This window comes from Canis aureus, chromosome 14 (genome assembly GCF_053574225.1).
Source record: "Canis aureus isolate CA01 chromosome 14, VMU_Caureus_v.1.0, whole genome shotgun sequence".
Taxonomy (NCBI): Eukaryota; Metazoa; Chordata; class Mammalia; order Carnivora; family Canidae; genus Canis; species Canis aureus.
Window position 1 is genome coordinate 38385457 of NC_135624.1, and position 18011 is coordinate 38403467.

Here is an 18011-nt window from a genome sequence, read left to right on the forward strand (position 1 = left end):
CTCCTCGGACCTCAACTCAACGTGTCCAGATGCCACAAGGGGGTCTCTTCCCCAGAGCCTGTCCGGCTCCTGCCATTTATTTTGGTTGGCGTCGGCAGCAGCTGCCAGTAACAAAGCTGCACGTAGTGATGCCCCGTCGGGCGGCTCATTCAGACGGTCACAACTGTGGTCACGGAGATGAGGACGAGGCCAGTGGCCCAGCCACCAGCTGGGATGCTTCCTCTGGGCGGCTCCGCGCTGCACTCATTCGAGCTGGAGAAACTCCACGGATGACAGCAGGGCTGGGACCCCCGGACAGACGCACACCCGCCCTCACTCGAGGACAACGTCCAGCCCCGGGCCACTTGGCACGTCTCACCTCGTCAGCCCAACAACCCTGAGGGTGGCGCTACGATCCTCACCTTCCAGGTCTGAAAAGGGAGGCTGAGCCACAGTCCCGGGCTAGGAAGGGGGGGTTCGGGGCCCAGATACCAGCACATGGGGCTAAGTAAATGGGGCCCACTTAGGAAGTGCAGACTAGATGGGCCCAAGCTCATGGTCAGATGGTACCGAGGGGTCCTGTCCATGTCTCCCCTCAGCCATCCCACCCCGGGGTGGGGGGGGGGGGGCACAGTCTCAGCCCTGAGCACCTGCCTGCAATCCCCCCTTCCCACTTCATCCAACTGTCCCCCATGCTGTTACCAAGACCATCCTCTCTCTCTCTCTTTTTTAAAGATTTCTTTATTTTATTTTTTAGGATTTTTATTTATTTATTCATGATACAGAGAGAGGCAGAGACACAGGCAGAGGGAGAAGCAGGCTCCATGCCAGGTGCCTGATGCAGGACTTGATCCCAGGACTCCAGGATCTCACCCTGGGCCAAAGGCAAGCGCTAAACTGCTGAGCCATGCGGGGATCCCTCTCTTTTTTTATCTTAGAGGGAGAGCCCTCAAGAGAAAAATCATGCCCACACGGGGAGGGGGGGGGGGAAGCAGAGATAGAAGAAGAAGCAGAGGCCTCGCTGGGCATGGAGTCCAATCCTCTGACCCTGAGATCAGGACCTGACCCAAAATCAAGAGTCAGGGCCCCTGGGCCCTCACATACATTGTTCCCAGGGGTCACCAGCCCCTTCCCCAGCCGGTCAGAAGTCAGCAGAGAGCAACCGCACCAGAGGACGTAAATGCGAGGGGACCTAAGCCAGCAAGGCCCAGCTCCCCATGTACAGATGAGAAAACTGAGACCCAGGACACGCACAGCGCTGGCACCGATGACATTCCCTGTGTCCTCTGCTCGAGCTGTGACTTTGAGGGACGGAAGAGGAAGGTGAAAAGGTGGGATTTTTTGAGTGCTGGCAGGCAGTTTGCGGGGGCTGCCTCCAGTCCGCAGCTAGCGACGGAGGGAGCAGTGTCGGCACCCTGTAGGGACAATTTGGTGGCAATTTCTCAAAGACTGTGCTTGCATCCTTCAGACTTTAGGAGGATTTCAGTAAGAGCAAAGCCACTGAAGAGTGAAACCCTTTAAAATGTGTAAGCCCAAGGGTGCCCGGCTGGCTCAGTCGGCGGAACGTGCGGACTCTTGATCCTGGGGTCACACGTTCGAGCCCCATATTGCATGTAGAGATTACTTAAAAACAAAATCTTTACAATCAATCAATCAATCAATCAAGCGTTTAAGCCCTTTATTTTTGAGCTAGTCTACAAGCCTAAGATGAAAGAAATGCTGTGAGTCAGGGAGACATCCACCCGATTTGCCCAGGCGGCCCTGGGGTACGCCCCTGTCTCAGGGAAATAATTAGAGCCCTCCACCCACACCCACCCCTAGTTCACTTGCAAAAGTTTCCAGAGTAGATGACAAACTGTCTGGTCACCCAGGGCACAGCTCTACTGAAAGATAAACTAGAAAGGCACCGTTGTTCGGTCATGGAGAGTAAGGACCCAGAGACCAGCCAGTGGTGGCGGGTTTTTTAAACTTCGAAAGAGAAAAGCAAGGGGAAAGAAAATTAGAACAGTACAGTTCAGTGATACTTTCACCGGCTAGAGTGGCCACGGCACCTCACCTGGGCTCCTCCACCCAGGACGCCTAACACAGGTGGGAGGAGAGCCGTGAAGCCTGGAGAAACGGCCAGGAGCAAACAGGGCCAGAAGGAGCCGGAGGACGGAGCCCGGCTCCCACCTCCATGTGCAGAGCCGCTCCCACACCTGGGGAAGAGACACCCCACCTTCGGGGGGCGGGGGTGGCAGAGACAAATGCACAAGCTTCCCAAGGACCACAGTGTTCTCTACACACCCCAAAGCTTCCCTTCTGCTCAGAGCACCACGAAAAAACCCAGGATTCTTCTGTAACAGGAAATTCCAGATGCAAAGGGGTCTGTCTACACACACGGCTTAAGATCAATGTGTCAGAATTAAAACCACAGGCAAGGGGGTCTCCAACCAGCCTCACTCCACAAAACAGAGGGATCCCGAACAACAGGGTTCATTTTAGGAAACAGGGGAGGAGGATAAACACACTCTGAAGGAAAGGGATTTTACAATCTAAGTGTCCCTGCCAGCCCGCAGCAGGGGACAGCGGGGGAGGGGCCCCAGCATTAGAGCCCAGGTTAGAGGGCCCCAAAGACACACCACCAAATTCGTGGGTGAACTTTTATTAAAACCCACAATCCATACAGCCCACTATAAACACGCTTCTGAGACAAGAGAAAGTGATTACAAACTTGTGAAAGTGGCCTGGGGTTCAAAGTGTCCCCCTTCTTTAGACACAGTATTTAAGTACTCGGGGTGAAATGACAGATCTGGAATTGGCTCTCGAGTAGCTCCACAAAGGAAAAAGGGGAAAGGGGCCCATCTGAAACCAATGCAGGTCATCTCGATGGTCAGAGGCTCAGTGACGGAAAAATGGGAGAACGTCCTACTTGGTGCTCTACTTTGTGTAAACTATTTCACAACAGAAACTGTTAAAAACAAAATCAAGTGTTACATTTTGAACATCTGTAGTAACAATTCACGAAACAAAAATTTATTTTACCAGACTGGCAGGATATGGTAACACACGTAACACTCATTATAAAGAACACAGTGCGCACCGGCGTTGTGCAAAGTTTTGACACCGAAACTGGAAGTTAACGAGAAATAATATTGTGCTTCTGAAAACCAGACCGGGCGGAGGAGTTGCAACTTTTACGTCGTGTTTCCCTACACACTTACGTGCTTCGAGGTTTCTAACGGATCCAACCAAGCCTTCCGGCCAGCAGCACCTCCCTCCATCCGCCCACTGGGCAGAGGGACACCTGCTGTGTGGCAAAGGTGCATCACCACTGCGACCAGGCTGCTCCGCTGGGAACTGGGGTGGGGGGAGCAGTGGGAAGCAGGAGCTGACTGGCACCGGGAACCTCACTGAAAGCCAGTGATGCTCAAAGTCACAATCCCCTTAGAGGCTTCTCAAACAGGACTTCTGGGTCACAAAAGTTACTTTGTAGCAGTGCCATGAGGGCTGTAACACACAGTAGCTAGAGCACTATGAAACCAAAGAAACAATCCCCTTCCAACAGGATCCCTCAGACAGTTTCAGATCTTGACATTCAACCCCAACAACAAACTAATCTGTTCATCTCTGAAGGCTCGGGGTCGCTGGAGAACCCACTACCTGGAACCACCAAACTCTCTCGAATAGTTAGAATAGTAAGAAGTAGCGACGTACCGAACCTCAGAGCACAAACGCTAATTCACACGTGGAAAGCGTTTATCGTGGGCCTAACACATAGCTACTCCGAACTCTACCTTTTAAGTCAATTTACTCAGTACGTCGCTTAATAAGTGTATTAAAATCGGAAGGAGCAAAACGATTTGTAATTTTTCTACAATCCAGACCGAGCATCTTTTCATTCTTCTAAAATAGGAAATATAACATTAAAAAAAGTTTCATTCAAGAAACTACTCCAAAAGCTCCTTTTAAGCCAAATTAAAAGCCTCGGTGGATAGAATAAAACTGAACTGCACACAGCCTTATAATTACAGCACACTCACAGAGCCTGAAATTTGGGTTCATTCCCATCCTGCCATTAGCTTAAGAACTATCCTACAGACCCATTTATTTTTTCAACCAAAGCTGTCCAATTCCAGGGCAGGTTTATCTGCGAACCACGGGGCCCTCTCCCCACCACGCCACAATGCAGAGAATCGCAGCAGAGCCAGATCCTTCCAAAAGCTGTTGGTGACCAGAAAGGAGCCCGGAGATCCAGGGGGGGCTACAGGTTTTTGAAAACAGAAATGCGAGAAAAATACCCCCCGGCGCACAGTTCAGGGTAAGCAGAGCTTCGCCAAGCTCTTGTTTCGATCACACCTGAGCGAGCGCATGCGCACACCGGTCCAGTCGAGATGTAACAGGTATTTCTTAGTGTGGGTCAAGGTCAAAAGGAGCGAAAACCACCTCTTTGAGGAGGGTGTACAGTCAGCTTGGGATCAGACATATCATCCTAATGCTCACCAGCCACATGACCTTGGCAACGTTCTTAACCTACGTGAGCCTCTGCCGTCTACCTTCAAAACGAACATCACCAATTTGCCGAGCCATCCTGTGGGTTAACTGGACACACAACACAAAGCCTGACCTTCCTCAAGGTTCTCTACTTTTTCTGGGCCCTCAACTTTTAAACTGAAAATCTGAAAATAAATAAATAAATAAATAAATAAATAAATAAATAAATAAATCCACACTGTAGTGGCTAAGACTCGCTGGGATCCCTTTACAGGGATTCCTGGGAGATCCCCCCTTGCTTGGCTAGGTAAGGGGGGGTGGGGGGTGCCCAAGACCTGCCTGCCCAGGGTCTCAAGAAGCCAAATCTGCCCTCGGGACGGTGCCCACATAGCCCAGGGCCCTTCCCCACCAGGCCTGAGGAACCTCCCAGATGCAGGATTAAAACCATTCCTCAATCAAGCTGCCCAGAGTCTGGAGAGGCTTAAAAGTTGATGGAACTCGGCCTTGGACAAGCTTTTAGATTAAGTGACATCAGGGGGGAAAAAAAAGACTCAGAATTCACAAGGCATAGAAGTGTTGGTGGACAGACACAGCAGCCAGGGCCCACGGCAACAAGGGGCCTGAGTGGATGGAGGGGGGGCTTCCAGACCCCCGCTGGGGAGCACGTCTGGGCGGGAGCCGCCAGGGCCCCATCAGCACACCTAGCGAGGGGACCGAGCAAGCCTGCAGCGGCCGGGGCCTGGCAGACAAAGGGGACAGGCGATGCCCCGGCCAAGTGGCAGGCCCAGCCGGGAAATTTAGGAGCCACGTGCCTGGCGGGAGAAGGAAAAAAGCTTTACAACACTTGACTGTTTTCTTGGCCCAGCACCCCGGCTGCCCTTCCACGGTGCGTCGAAAACAAGGGGGGGGAACGTGTTACTCCTTTAAGTTTTTTAGAACTTTTGCAAAGAAAGAGAGCGGCCGGGCGAGGAGGGGTGCTAAGGGAACCGACACTCCTCCTCGCCCGCTTCTAGTAAATTGTAAAAGGCAATTAACACTTGAATAAGCAGCCGGCGTGTCTGGAATGAAAATGAGACGCACGCAGTCTTAGGGTTTTAAGGTGCCGCTTCCCGTCCCTCTCGGGCTACAGTCCTCGCCACCCGCGGGAATTGGCCACAATTCAGCCTTTCCAGACTTTCCTTCAGAGAAGGGGCCGCAGAAGTGCTGGCAACGAGAAAAACGAAACTGAGTGCGCCCCAGGCTCGCCGGGCTCGGGCTGGCTCCGCAGCCGCGCGTCCCCGGCCCCCGCCGCCCGCACCCCGAGCTCGGCGCGACCCGGCGCGACCCCCGCCCCGCCCCCGCCCCGGCGCCCCGCAGTCCCCGCCGTCCCCGCCGTCCCCGCCGACCCCCGGGGCGCGGCGGGCAGGCCGGGGGCGCGGGAGGCCGGGCCGGGCCGGGCGGCGGGCGAGGCGGGCGCGGGCCTCGGGCCTACACGCGGGCCGCGCGGCCCCGGCCCCGGCCCCGGCCTCCGGCTCCACCCGCGGGGCCCCCGGGGCGCGGGGCGCGGGGCGCGGGGGGCGCCAAGGCCCAGGCCGCGCGGGGCGCCCCGACGACCCGGGCCGCGGAGGGAGGCCGGGCTGCGCGCCCGCGCTGGGCCGAGGAACGACCGCCCCCCCGCCCGGGGCCCCGCCGCCGCCCGCCCCGCAGGCCCCGCGCCCCGGCCTCGCCCGCGCCCCCCGCGCCCCCCGAGGCCCGCGCGCCCCGCGCCCCCGCCCCGCGCCCCCGCCCCGCGCCCCCGCCCGCCAACCGCCGCCGCGGGGCCGAGCGCGAGCGGCCGGGCCGGCGCCCCCCGCGAGGACTCACCGGGGCCGGCTCCCGAGTACATGGTGGCGCCGCCGAGGGGCTCCGGGGCCGAGGGGCGGCCGCGCGCGCGCCACGGGCCCCGACGCCGCGAGCCGCGAGGGAGCCGCCGGCCGCACGATCCGCCCCGGCGCGGCCGCCTCGCCAAACAGGTTTACCCGACGCGGCCGGGGCGGCGGGCGGAGGCGGCGGGCGGGGGGGGAGGGAGGGAGGGAGGGAGGGAGGGAGGGGCGAGCGAGAGAGGGAGGGGAGGAGGGAGGGGAGGGCGGGGAGGGAGGGGCGAAGGAGAGGGGAGGGGGGAGGGGGGGAGGAGGGGAGGAGGGAGGGGAGGGCGGGGCGAAGGGGAGGGGAGGGGAGGAGGGCGGGGCGAAGGGGAGGGAGGGAGGGAAGAGGGGAAGGAGGGGGAGGAGGAAGGGGAGAACGGAGAGGGGGAGGAGGGGGCGGGGCGGCGCGCGGGCGGCCGGGAGCCCGGCGGGGGGGCGGGCGCGGGCCCCGCGGGGAGGTGGAGGTGGGGGCGGGGGCGAGGGCGCGGGGCCCCACCGCGGGGGCGGGGCGCGGGGGGCGGGGCGGGGCCCCTCCCAGCGGCTCCGGGGGCGCCGTCTTCCCCTCCTGGGCGGAGCGGGGCCCGCGGGGCATCGCCGCCGGAGGCCAGGAAGAAAGAGCAGAAGCCCCCCCTGGTGTCCGCGCCGCCTCCTCGCATGGGGCGCCCGCTCCGGCTGGGGGGGCGGCGCACGGCCCCCCCCCCGCGCCCCCCCGCCCCCCAGCGGCCCGGCTGCTGTGGCCGTCCCCGCCCCGGCCCCCGCCCCGCCCCGGCCCCGGCCCCGGCCCCGGCCCCGGCCTCCCCGCCTGCCTGGTTTTTCAAGTTACTACCGAAAGGCGACCGTGGGGAAGCTCGCGCCCAGCCCGGAGCTTGAACTTGAAGGCGCGGGGCCTGCGCACGACCACACCGCCACCTCCCGGCCGGGGGCCCAGAGCGTCATGGAAAAAAAAACTTGAACAGTGAGTTTGGGGCGCGTGTTAGCTGCGTGAGGTCCAAGCCAAGCCGCCGGGAGGGCGGGCGCGCGCCCTGTGCCTCTGGGACCCCGCCCCGTGCTCCCCGCCGTGCTCACGGAGGCCGTCCCTCGCCCCCACCCGGGCCCCGGCTCCGGCCGCGGTTACCCCCTCCCTCTCCTCGTTGATGGGGGTTACAAGTCTCAAGGTGACACGAAGTCCACACTCGCTGGTCGCCGATGTAACCTACCCGCCTGCGCTTTCCTTCATCCTATAAACGTGTGCTACCTGCGTACTGGGTGCGAGGACCTGAGTGTTCCTCCTGCCAGGGTGATGCAAAGACCAAGAGCCCTGCCTGCAAGGAGCTTAGCATCCTAAGCAGGCTTTGCAAGTCTCAAGAACATCCCTAAATAAATGCCAGAAAACCATGGTTTCCTCCAGAGAGAAACTTAAAGGGACACGGATCTTCACATCATTGATATGAATGGGGTCGGTGCCGTGGCATCAGCCCCCAGGCGCTCATGCATCCCTCCCTGGTCCTCTGCTGACCACCCCCACCCCTCAAGCTGGCCTGGGTCCCCTGAGAAGCCCCTCAAACTACCCTTGCCGGCTCTCCACCCAGCAGTCCCCTTTGTGTGATCCCAAACCTGACTGCGTGCCTGCTTTGTTCAAAGCCCTTCGTGGGCTCTCCAGTTCCATCTGCCCAGGGTCCGAAATCCTTAACTTGGTGCACGACGCCCTGTGGGGTGCAGGCCCCGCCTGCTTGGTCAGGATCTTCCACTTCACCTTCCACAGGCTCTTCAGATCCAAGTCTTCATTTTCTCAAGAGTGTTACTGGAGTGTGAATCAGTCCAGCGGTTTGGGAGGAAAGTGTCTGGTAGTGCCTGGAAAAGCTCACACCTGGCCCTACGTGGACGAGCCGTTGAAATGCATGTTTGGGAGCAGAGGAAGGGGGCTGGTGCGCCCTAGCCCGGGACTGGGCGCCACCCAGCATCCACTAGCACTGGAGCGGGTTGTGAGGCGGGTGGATCCTCCTCAAGTAAAACCTAGAGATGAAAATGAAGACCCCCTCCAACACGGATGAGTGTCCAGGGTGTTGAGTGAAAGAGGCCGAGGCCCAGGCTGCAGGATTACATTTGTAGAAGCTACAAAAGAAGCAAAATTGAACTACCTTGTTTAGGGGTACATTATTGGTAAAAAGTTGAGCGAAAGCCAGAAGGTGGTCACCATGAGTCAAAGTGGTAGGTGCTGGGGTGGGGTGGGGTGGGGTGGGGTGCCCTGGCCACGGGCGGGCTGTGCAGGCTGCTGACCTGCGGGAAATGCTCCTTCCAGTAGACTGCTGCTCATTTGCACATCCCAAGCTGCACATTGGTTTGTTTATATGTTTTCTGTACCCTCTGTGTTTCACGATAAAACATTAAAAAAATAATAACGGTGAGGGGCACCTGGGTGGCTGATTCGGCCGAGCCTCTAACTTCATTTCAGGTCAGTATCCTGTTGTCCTGGGATCGAGGCCCTTCCCCGGGGGCTCCCTGGCTGAGAGTGGGCTCCTCCCTCTGCCTCTGTGTGCTCGCTCTCGCTCTCAAATAAGTAAATCTTTTAAAAAATAAAAACCAGGGGGCAGCCTGGGTGGCTCAGCGGTTTAGCGCCGCCTTCAGCCCAGGGCGTGATCCTGGAGACCCGGATCGAGTCCCACGTCGGGCTCCCTGCACGGAGCCTGCTTCTCCCTCTGCCTGTGTCTCTGCCCCTCTGTCTCTGTGTCTCTCATGTAAATAAATAAAATCTTAAAAAAAAAAAATAACCATGAATGTCCTCTGTCTCCTGCTTGTGACTCAGCAGGCCCCCAGCCGACTGTCCCCCCGCGCCTCCCACCCCCGGGCCTCCCGCCGCAGGCTGCCGTCCTCTCCAGCCCCGGCCGCGCCCCCTCCCCTCCCCCTCCCTGCACCCCCCACCCCCGGCCCCAGAGCGGCCCCTCCGCGCGCACGCCGCGGGGGTAACTTTGTTGCACTTTGTTGCACGGGGTCCAGTGCAAGAGGTCGGGCAACATAATGTCTCCCAGTCGCTTCACTGTGTCGCGACTCGGCGGGGACCGCGCGCGCCCCCTGCCGGCGAGGGGCGCCGTCTCCGGGCTGGGGCTCCCCTGCGCGGGGCCGCCCCCGCCGCCAGCACCCCCTCGGCTCTCCCCCGGGGCCCCGGGCCTGCAGCCCCCAACCCAGAGCGTCCCCTCCCGCTCCTCCCAGCCCCAAGCCCAGGGGTCCGCCGCCTTCCGCTCCCGCGGTCCTGAGCCCCTAAAGCATTGGAGCCCCCGCAGCTCTGGCTATGAAACGTCTCAGGGCACCCACCCCCGGCCCCCAGGTACCCCCCGCTCTGCCCTCCCAGGTCCCCACTCGGCGCCTGGTGTTGGCCACAGGGGGCTCCCGGTGTCCCAGATCCCTGCCTGGGCAATTCAGCGCCGGGTGCTGGGGCGCCCTTCGCTGTGGCAAGACGGCAGGGGCCGGTCACCGCGGGCGGAGCAGAAGCGCCTGTGCTCCTCGGCACCCCGGGGGCTCTTGGTTTCTCCCAAGCCTACGGTGTAGACGCTGGAACAAGTCAGTTCCCAAGACATGTTCTGCATGTGACAAAGCAGAATTAGGGGGTCAAAGAGATGGGAAGCACTGAGTGAACCTTAAACAGCTTTATCAATTGCAAGCCTTCTCAAAACCTTTTTTTAAAAACAGATTTTAGGGGGCTCAGTGGTTGAGTATCTGCCTTCTGCCCAGGTGGTGATCCTGGAGTTCTGGGATCCAGTCTCGTGTCCGGCTCCCTGCATGGAGTCTGCCTGTGTCTCTGCCTCTGTGTGTGGATCTCTCATGAATAAGTAAATAAAATCTTAAAAAAAAACAAAAAAACAAAAAAACATTTTGAGACAGAGTGAGAGACAGCATGGGGGGCAGGGAGAAGCAGGCTCCCCACTGAGCAGGGAACCTAACGTGGGGCTCCATCCCAGGATCCCAGGACCCCAGGATCACAACCTCAGCTGAAAGCAGACGCCCCTTCTCAAAACCTTGAACAAAGTGCTAAGAATCATGATTCTACAAAGAGGAAGGAGGGGAACAGTGTGCAGCCCCACACCCACGGGGCCACAGAACTCTTTTGTCCCAGGGTACCTCCGTGTTCCAGGGGCGACTTTGGGAAACACCGGGGTAGCACTGTCTGTGATCCCTTCTAAGGCTCTTTGGATAAAAATATTGGCTGTTTTTCTGAATTAAGAACTCAAGAGTGTACTTATGAGTTGACAAATACTTCCACCATAGTTGGAACAAAATGCACATCTAAGCAATTTCTATGCCCCGAACCCAACATTGAAGGGAAACCACTTAGTCTGAGTACATAAATCACCCTGTCATTTTGTGCGCCCAAAGAGGCTAAGTCAAGAATCCTGAACATGCAAGCAACTGGGGCCACCTCCCTGCACCACCCCAGGGGCCTCAGGCGCCGCCGGGCCACAGAAGGTGTCCTGTAGGGGAAAGAGAGGGCAAGCGGGGCTGCGGCTGGTGTATGCCCAGGAGACGCACCCGCTGTGGACGCGCCCCTTCCTCTGTCTAATAAGGAAAGGCAGCCAAGATGCTGCTAACACGCAGACACGGAGAAATTAACTCCAAATGGATGATGGATTGAAATGGAAAGTTTAAAAAGGAGAGGAAAAGTTTAAAAAGGAGAGGAAATTTGGGAGATCTAGGGCTAGGCAAACAATTCCCAGACTCAACACCAAAGGCACAGCCATGAAGGGAAAAACATACTTTGGACTTCACCAAAATTCAAGCTTTTACTCTGCAGAGGACCTGCTGAGAGGGTCAGAGGACCGGACCAGCCTAGAGCGGGAGAAAATGCTTGCACCCTGAATGTCTGACAAAAGACTACGACCTAAACTATATAAAGAGCTCTCAGAATTCAACAGCAAAAAAGCAAACAATCAGGGCGCCTGAGTGGCGCGGTGGGTGAGGCGTCCTATTCTTGGTTTCGGCCCAGGCCATGATCTTGGGGTGGTGGGATCGAGCCCCGGCCTTGGGCTCGCTCAGAGGGGAGTCAGCCTACGATTCTCTCCCCTCTCCAACATAAATAAATAAAATACTAAAAATAAATAAATAAATAAATAAATAAATAAATAAATAAATAAGCAAACAGTGCATTCAGAGGGGGGGCAAAACACAGGAAGAGGCATGTGCCGAAGAGGAGATCCTGACAGCAAACGGGCCGCCGCCCATCCAAGAGAGGCACAGCCCAAGCACAGCAAGACGGCTGTGCACACCCTGTGGAGCCACTAAAATAAAACACAGCGACAACAACCGAGCCGAAGACTACGGAGGAGCTGGATCGCTCCTGCCTTGCTGAGCAAATGCCCAGCGGTACCGGCTCCAGGGAGAAGAGTTTGGCAGTTTCTCAAAAAAAAACCTAAACATCCGGCCCCGGGCGGGCCCCGCCCCCGAGCTGCTGGGTATTTCTCCCAGAGACCTGGCATCTCAGCTTTATACATACACCTGCCCGGGGATATTGACGGCAGCTTTATTTGTATGACTCCAACTGGGGAACAGCCCAAGGGTCCCTAAGGGGTGAGTAGTTAAACAAACTGGGGCCCATCCACACACGGAACGTTCCTCAGCAGTCACACGGAACGCACTAGGGAGGCACAGAACCCCTGGCACGAATCTCAAGAGAAGTACGCAGAGTGGGAAAAAAGCCCCATCCAAAAAGGGTACCTATTACACGATTCCATGTATATACCATCCCTGAAATGACGGCATTATAGAGATGGAGAACAGATGGGTGGCTTGGAGGGGCTGAGCAGGGAGGTGCAGGGAGGGAGAGGCCGTGGCTGGGAGGGGGGCAGGAGGGGGCCTCACAGTGACAGAGAAGTTTGGATCTTGACTCTTTCGGTGTTAGTATCCCGGTTGTAATACTGTAGTTTTGCGCGATCTTACCATTGGAGAATCTGGATAAAGGGTACCTGGGATCTCTCCATACTATTCCTTTTTAAAAAAAACAAAAAAACAAAAAAACATTTTATTTATTCATGAGAGACACAGAGAAGCAGAGAAACACAGTCAGAGGGAGAAGCAGGCCTGATGCGGGACTCGATCCCAGGATCCCAGAATCATAATCTGAGCCAAAGGCAGATGCTCAACCTCTGAGCCACCCAGGCATCCCCTCTCCATACTATTTCTTACAACAACATGTAAATCTACGATGATCTCAAAGCACAAAGGTTAATTAAAAAAAAAAAAAAAGACACTCCCATGTGCTAGCCACACTCCCCACCCCCACACCCCAAGACAATTATTACATGATCATTACACCTGGCAAGAAATGTCTCTCCCCTTCCTGGGAAAGTCCACTCCCAGGCTTAAGCCTCTGACAGCAGGGACACAGGACATGCAAAACCGCCCTCCAGGGAGACACCACGCAATCTCACCTGCATAACTGAAGTCGCTTCCCCCAGAAGCTGTGTGATGGAGGAGAGTCACCTGCAGGTTCACCCCTGAAGTGTCGCCCAACGCCGCTCCCGTGTCTCCCACGTTTCCCACTTGGCTCCCCGCTGACGTCCTCGGTTGGTGGCCTACCATGGGGGCTGTCAGAAGAGATATGGGGAACAGATGTGCCCTGGGAAGGCCCCACCCTGCATGTTCCCTTCATCGTCATCAGAATTTTCAGAGGCGCACTTTGGATGTCTCACGGGATTGGCCACTGACAGCGAGCTCATGGTTGTCTGAAAGAGAGAAAGCTGGAAAAAATAAGTTAGCGGCCGGGTCGCTGCAAGATGAAGGTTCCATCTGGCGCTGATGGCCTGGCCCCCGCCTGACCCATTCCCCTGTCTCGTCTGGATACCGTCTACCCCTTCTGCTACTCCAGACAACCATCTTTTTTGGTTCTATGCACTGGGTCCTCTCTGCTGGGTTTTTGCACGGGTGCTTATCTCCACCTTGCGATCTGGCACACTTACTCGGACCCCTGAAGTGTGACTCGGGATCCAGTTGTTGGAAGGACCAGGGATCTCACCTGTGAGTGTGGCTGGCTGCCCTTGCCTCCCTGTGTCCAAACCTGGGGACAGCCCTTATTTGTGGAGCACGGTGTGAGACAGCCCTCAGAGCACCTGCCAAGTGCCAGCAAGACTTGTCCGCACCTCAAAGCCAAGAATAGTGAACTCATCCAAATGCACATGCTCCAGAGTCCTGGGGGTGAATGTCAATGCGGCGTACATGACTTGTAGTATTTCCTGGTGTCAAGGAGATAAATATAAGTTAGTTTTCATGTAGGGAGAAACCATTCAGCAAACATTATACCATCTATCAAAGGAGTAACACACATAATAATATAAATAAGTATCGCGTTAACTCTCCACAACGATCCCTTTATACTGTTGTGCTCATGATATTGGATGACGGTCCTTTGACATAAGCTTCTGATACACTATCATTTAGCAAGGTCTTTGTCTCAAAGATCAATATCTTAAAATTAACCATAATTCTATGTACTGGTGACAAAAGTTAATCTTAAACAAAAAGGAACATAAAAAAATTTAGGAATGTGTATAAATAAAATGCACAAGACCTCTACACAGAAGTCTAATGAAACGTTACTGAGAAAGTTTTTTGAAAGATGTATTTATTTGAGAGAAAGAGAGAGAAAGCCTTAGTCGGAAGGGTGGAAGGAGAGGGAGAGAATCTCAAGTAGACTCTGTGCTGAGCGCAGAGCCCAGCGCTGGCTCGCTCTCACAACCCCGAGATCATGACCTGAGCTAAAACCAAGAGTCAACCCCAAAGACACGGCCCACAAAGCCGGGGGTAGCCAACTGAACTAACCAGGTGCCCCAAACCTTAGTGAGAAATTTAATAAGCCCGAAGTAAGCGGGTGAAGATAGTACAGCCCTAGGCTGGGACTCCATAATGTAAAGACGCCCCTTGACATTGGCCAAATTGACCTCTACCTAGAGATTCCATGTGATTCCAGTAGGTTTTTATTTTTTTATTTTTTTAAAATTTTTATTTATTTATGATAGTCATACAGAGAGAGAGAGAGAGAGAGAGAGGCAGACACATAGGCAGAGGGAGAAGCAGGCTCCATGCACCGGGACCCCCACGTGGAACTCGATCCCGGGTCTCCAGGATCGCGCCCTGGGCCAAAGGCAGGCACCAAACCGCTGTGCCACCCAGGGATCCCCTTTTTATTTATTTATTTTTATTTTTTAAATATTTTATTTATTTATTCATGATAGTCACAGAGAGAGAGACGGAGACACAGGCAGAGGGAGAAGCAGGCTCCATGCAGGGAGCCCGACGTGGGATTCGATCCCGGGTCTCCAGGATCGCACCCTGGGCCAAAGGCAGGCGCTAAACTGCTGCGCCACCCAGGGATCCCTCCAGTAGGTTTTTGTTGTTGCTGCTGTGGGAGGGAAGGGAGAAGGGGCCCTGAACAAGCTCATTTGACGGTTTATGTGGACGTGCAAAGGGCAAAATAGCCAAGTCACTCTTGAGAAAGGAGAACCAAGTGGCAAGACTAGTTCTGCCATAGTGATTAAGACAGAATGACATTGCTGGGTCCATGGGCCAAGGCCGAGGGAAGAGAAGAAAGACGTCAGAAAGTGGCCACGTGGATGTGGACACTCGGCTTAGGAAGATGCTGGCTCCTCAGAGCAGTGGGAGGAAGGATGGGCTTTTCAGTAAATGGTGCTGGGACAATGGAGTCTCCATATGGGAAAAATGCCTTAAAACCCAGTTCCAGGTGGATCATAGATGAAACGTGAAAGGCAAAACAATAAGAACTTGACAAGACAACGCAGGAGACGTTTTTCATGACCTGGAGGTAAGAAAAGTTTTCCTTGGGATGCCTGGGTGGTTCAGCAGTTGAGCATCTGCCTTGGGTGTCACAGGGTCCTGGGAGCAAGTCCTGCATCGGGCTTTCCGTGGGGGGCCTGCTTCTCCCTCTGCCTGTGTCCCCGCCTCTCTTTCTGCGTCTCTCATGAATAAATAAAATCTTTAGGGGATCCCTGGGTGGTGCAGCAGTTTAGCGCCTGCCTTTGGCCCGGGGCATGATCCTGGAACCCGGGATCGAGTCCCACGTCAGGGTCCCAGTGCATGGAGCCTGCTTCTCCCTCTGCCTGTGTCTCTGCCTCTCTCTCTCTCACTGTGTGCCTATCATAAATAAATAAAAATTAAAAAAAACCTATTAATTTAAACATAAATAAATTAAATAAATAAATAAAATCTTTAGAAAAAAATAAAAAAGAAAAGCTTTCCTCACTGAGATAGAAGAATACCACCCCGGAAGGAAAGTAATGAACAACTGGATTTCATTAAATTAAGAACTGTTCATCCAAAGGCCTCATAAGGGTGCCCACTTTTGGATTTGATTTATTTATCTTTTATTTATTTTTAAAGATTCCATTTATTTATTCGCGAGAGACACAGAGACATAGAGAGAGAGAGGCAGAGACACAGGCAGGCTCCACGCAGGGAGCCTGACGCAGGACTCGATCCCGGGTCTCCAGGATCTCTATCATCTCCCTGGGTTGAAGGCGATGCTAAACTGCTGAGCCACCCAGGCTGCCCTGGATTTGATTTTTTTTTAACGGGAAAAAAATCATGAGACTATTAGGAAAATTTGAATTCTGGTAGGCTATTTGGTGATACTGAGGAATACTTATTAAAATTTAAAATTTTAATTTTAAAATGTGATGATGGTGTTTTGATTATATCACTTAAAAAAAAAAAGGAGCCTTTATCTTCTGGACCATCAAACACTTCTAAACAAGAAGGTGCAATTGCTGGACTTTGCTTCACAGTAACCCAGGAGGGGATCCTTGGGTGGCTCAGCGGTTTGGCGCCTGCCTTTGGCCCAGGGCGCGATCCTGGAGTCCCGAGATCGAGTCCCCGTCGGGCTCCCGGCATGGAGTCTGCTTCTCCCTCCTCCTGTGTCTCTCTGCCTCTCTCTCTCTCTCTGTGTCTATCATAAATAAAAATAAATAAATAAGTCTTTAAAAAAGTTAAAAAAAAAAAAAAAAAGTAACCCAGGAGGGACCAAGGCAAGGGACAAGCACAGGCTGGGTCTCTGCACAGATTCGAAAATTTCCATGATAAAAAGAGGACAGCGTCATAAAGAATGGAAAAGCCCAAGAGCGTGAGGAGAACTTGCGCCGCATCCATCCAGCAACAGGCAAAAGACCCTCTCCAGCATCTGGAAGGGGGGAGGTTCAATATTTTTAAAGAAACACAATTCAATAGAAAACTGGCAAAACACTCACTCAAAAAGGTAGAGCAAAAGGACAATAAAGGGACAAAAAGGACGCTCACCTCATCAGCGATCAGGGCGCTGGATATTGAAGTGCTGAGGAGACACCACCACAGACCCACCAGATCCGGGGCTCCTGGCGGGCAGGACGAGGAGATTTGGGCCCATCCTGAGCCTGTGGTGGCATCATTGGTTGTTTCATGTTTGAAGTTCCTTCTCCACCACCTCCCAGCCCGTCGGCACCACCACTGATCCCACTGATCCCACCTCTTGATCACCTGGGCTCATGCACCTCTCCCCCCATCGCCTCTGCACCCACCCCCGCCCCGCTGCAATCCGCTGCCACCCTGTCACCCCACCTCCTTAGTCCCCCTTCCACACTTTACGAAGCGTGCTTGACTTGTCACTGCTCGCCCAAACTTCTCGTGCGTCCTGCAGCTGGTGGGCGTGAGGACCCGCGCTGGGGGGCCTGCTTCCTTGGGGAAGGTCCTGACCCCCGCCCCACCTCTGGGCCGGCCACCCTGCCCCACCTCCTCACCTGTCCTCATGCCGCCCTGAGCCCAGGGCTGAGGGAAAGCATGCTTTCCTGGGTCGACCCCCTTCTAGAACATCACCTCCACTCTGAATAGGGTCACGCGAGGGATGGTGACGGTCACGGGAAAAAGAACCAGCATTCACGTGGTGCTGGGTTTCTGTACCCCCCCCCCCCATCTCAGGGAAGCCACGTGGCCTCACCTCCCTGGAGAGACGGGGGTAGAGTCACAGGGCCCTGCATTCTCCCCACACGCTGGGTTGGCACAGGGTCCTGGGGGACATCGCAGGCTGGATGCAGGTGGGGCCTGCGCGCGGTGGCCTCTCACCCCGAGTCCTCCGTTTCGAAACCTTGCTTCCCCAGAGCCGCACACGGGGAGGGCGACCCGAATTGGGACACATCTAGGGGCTGTGTGGTCACAGTGCCTCCTGCCTCTCACCCGCTCTCCTGCCGCAGAGGGAAGAGTCTGGGTCTGTGTCTCTCCAGAAAGCGGAACCGAGTGCGGCTCCAGGAGAGGAACGGTTTCCTACCAATCCGGGGGGGAGGGGCGGGCTCCCCGTAGTCAGAAAGGGTCTCCATCGAGATAATAGAGCGCGCTGCCCCTGGCCCAAAGCCCCGCTCTCCGCGCTGTGCGCTCGGCCCGCGAGGGGAACTGAGGCAGGGGGACCACGCGGCCAGCAAGAGGCCCGGCCAGGCCTTGAACCTGAGCCGTTGGTCTAAAGTGCCTGCAGCCCCCTCCTGACAGGTGGGCCCCCACCCCGGCGGGGTGCCGGGAGCTAGTGCCTCGGTTTCTCTGGCTGCAAGGCTCACTGGTGCGAGTCGTCCACATTCTCCCTAAAAGAATTTTGAGTATTTTGTATCCCCCTCACACGTTAGGTTGACACCTAGCATATTTCCTGAGTTTAAATAGTTACAAAGAACACAATGTCTGACATAT

The 18011-nt window shown here is 55.7% G+C and overlaps 1 protein-coding gene and 2 long non-coding RNA genes across 5 annotated transcripts in view; 1 reads left to right on the forward strand and 2 right to left on the reverse strand.

The window, feature by feature from the left end:
• AGO2 (argonaute RISC catalytic component 2) overlaps positions 1-6450 on the reverse strand; it is a 111789-nt gene extending 105339 nt beyond the window's left edge. Inside the window, exon 1 of the mRNA XM_077847381.1 lies at positions 6295-6450. Within this exon, the coding sequence (XP_077703507.1) occupies positions 6295-6316 (22 nt within the window). The 5' untranslated portion in view covers positions 6317-6450. The remainder of the gene's footprint in view (positions 1-6294) is intronic.
• On the forward strand, positions 6373-9069 carry LOC144283384 (uncharacterized). 2 transcript variants are annotated; one of them, XR_013351940.1, is made up of 4 exons: positions 6373-6443; positions 7155-7290; positions 8077-8522; positions 8767-9069. It is a non-coding gene; the product is annotated as an uncharacterized LOC144283384 (long non-coding RNA). The 2 variants fall into 2 exon arrangements; XR_013351939.1 differs by lacking the exon at positions 6373-6443 and having other exon boundaries at positions 7090-7290; positions 8767-9068.
• Positions 9070-11809: 2740 nt separating this feature from the next.
• LOC144283387 (uncharacterized) lies at positions 11810-17517 on the reverse strand. Of its 2 annotated transcripts, none has more exons than XR_013351943.1 (3): positions 17081-17517; positions 16605-16717; positions 11810-13531 (listed from the first exon to the last, which is right to left on the reverse strand). It is a non-coding gene; the product is annotated as an uncharacterized LOC144283387 (long non-coding RNA). The 2 variants fall into 2 exon arrangements; XR_013351942.1 differs by having other exon boundaries at positions 17278-17510.
• Positions 17518-18011: the final 494 nt, after the last annotated feature.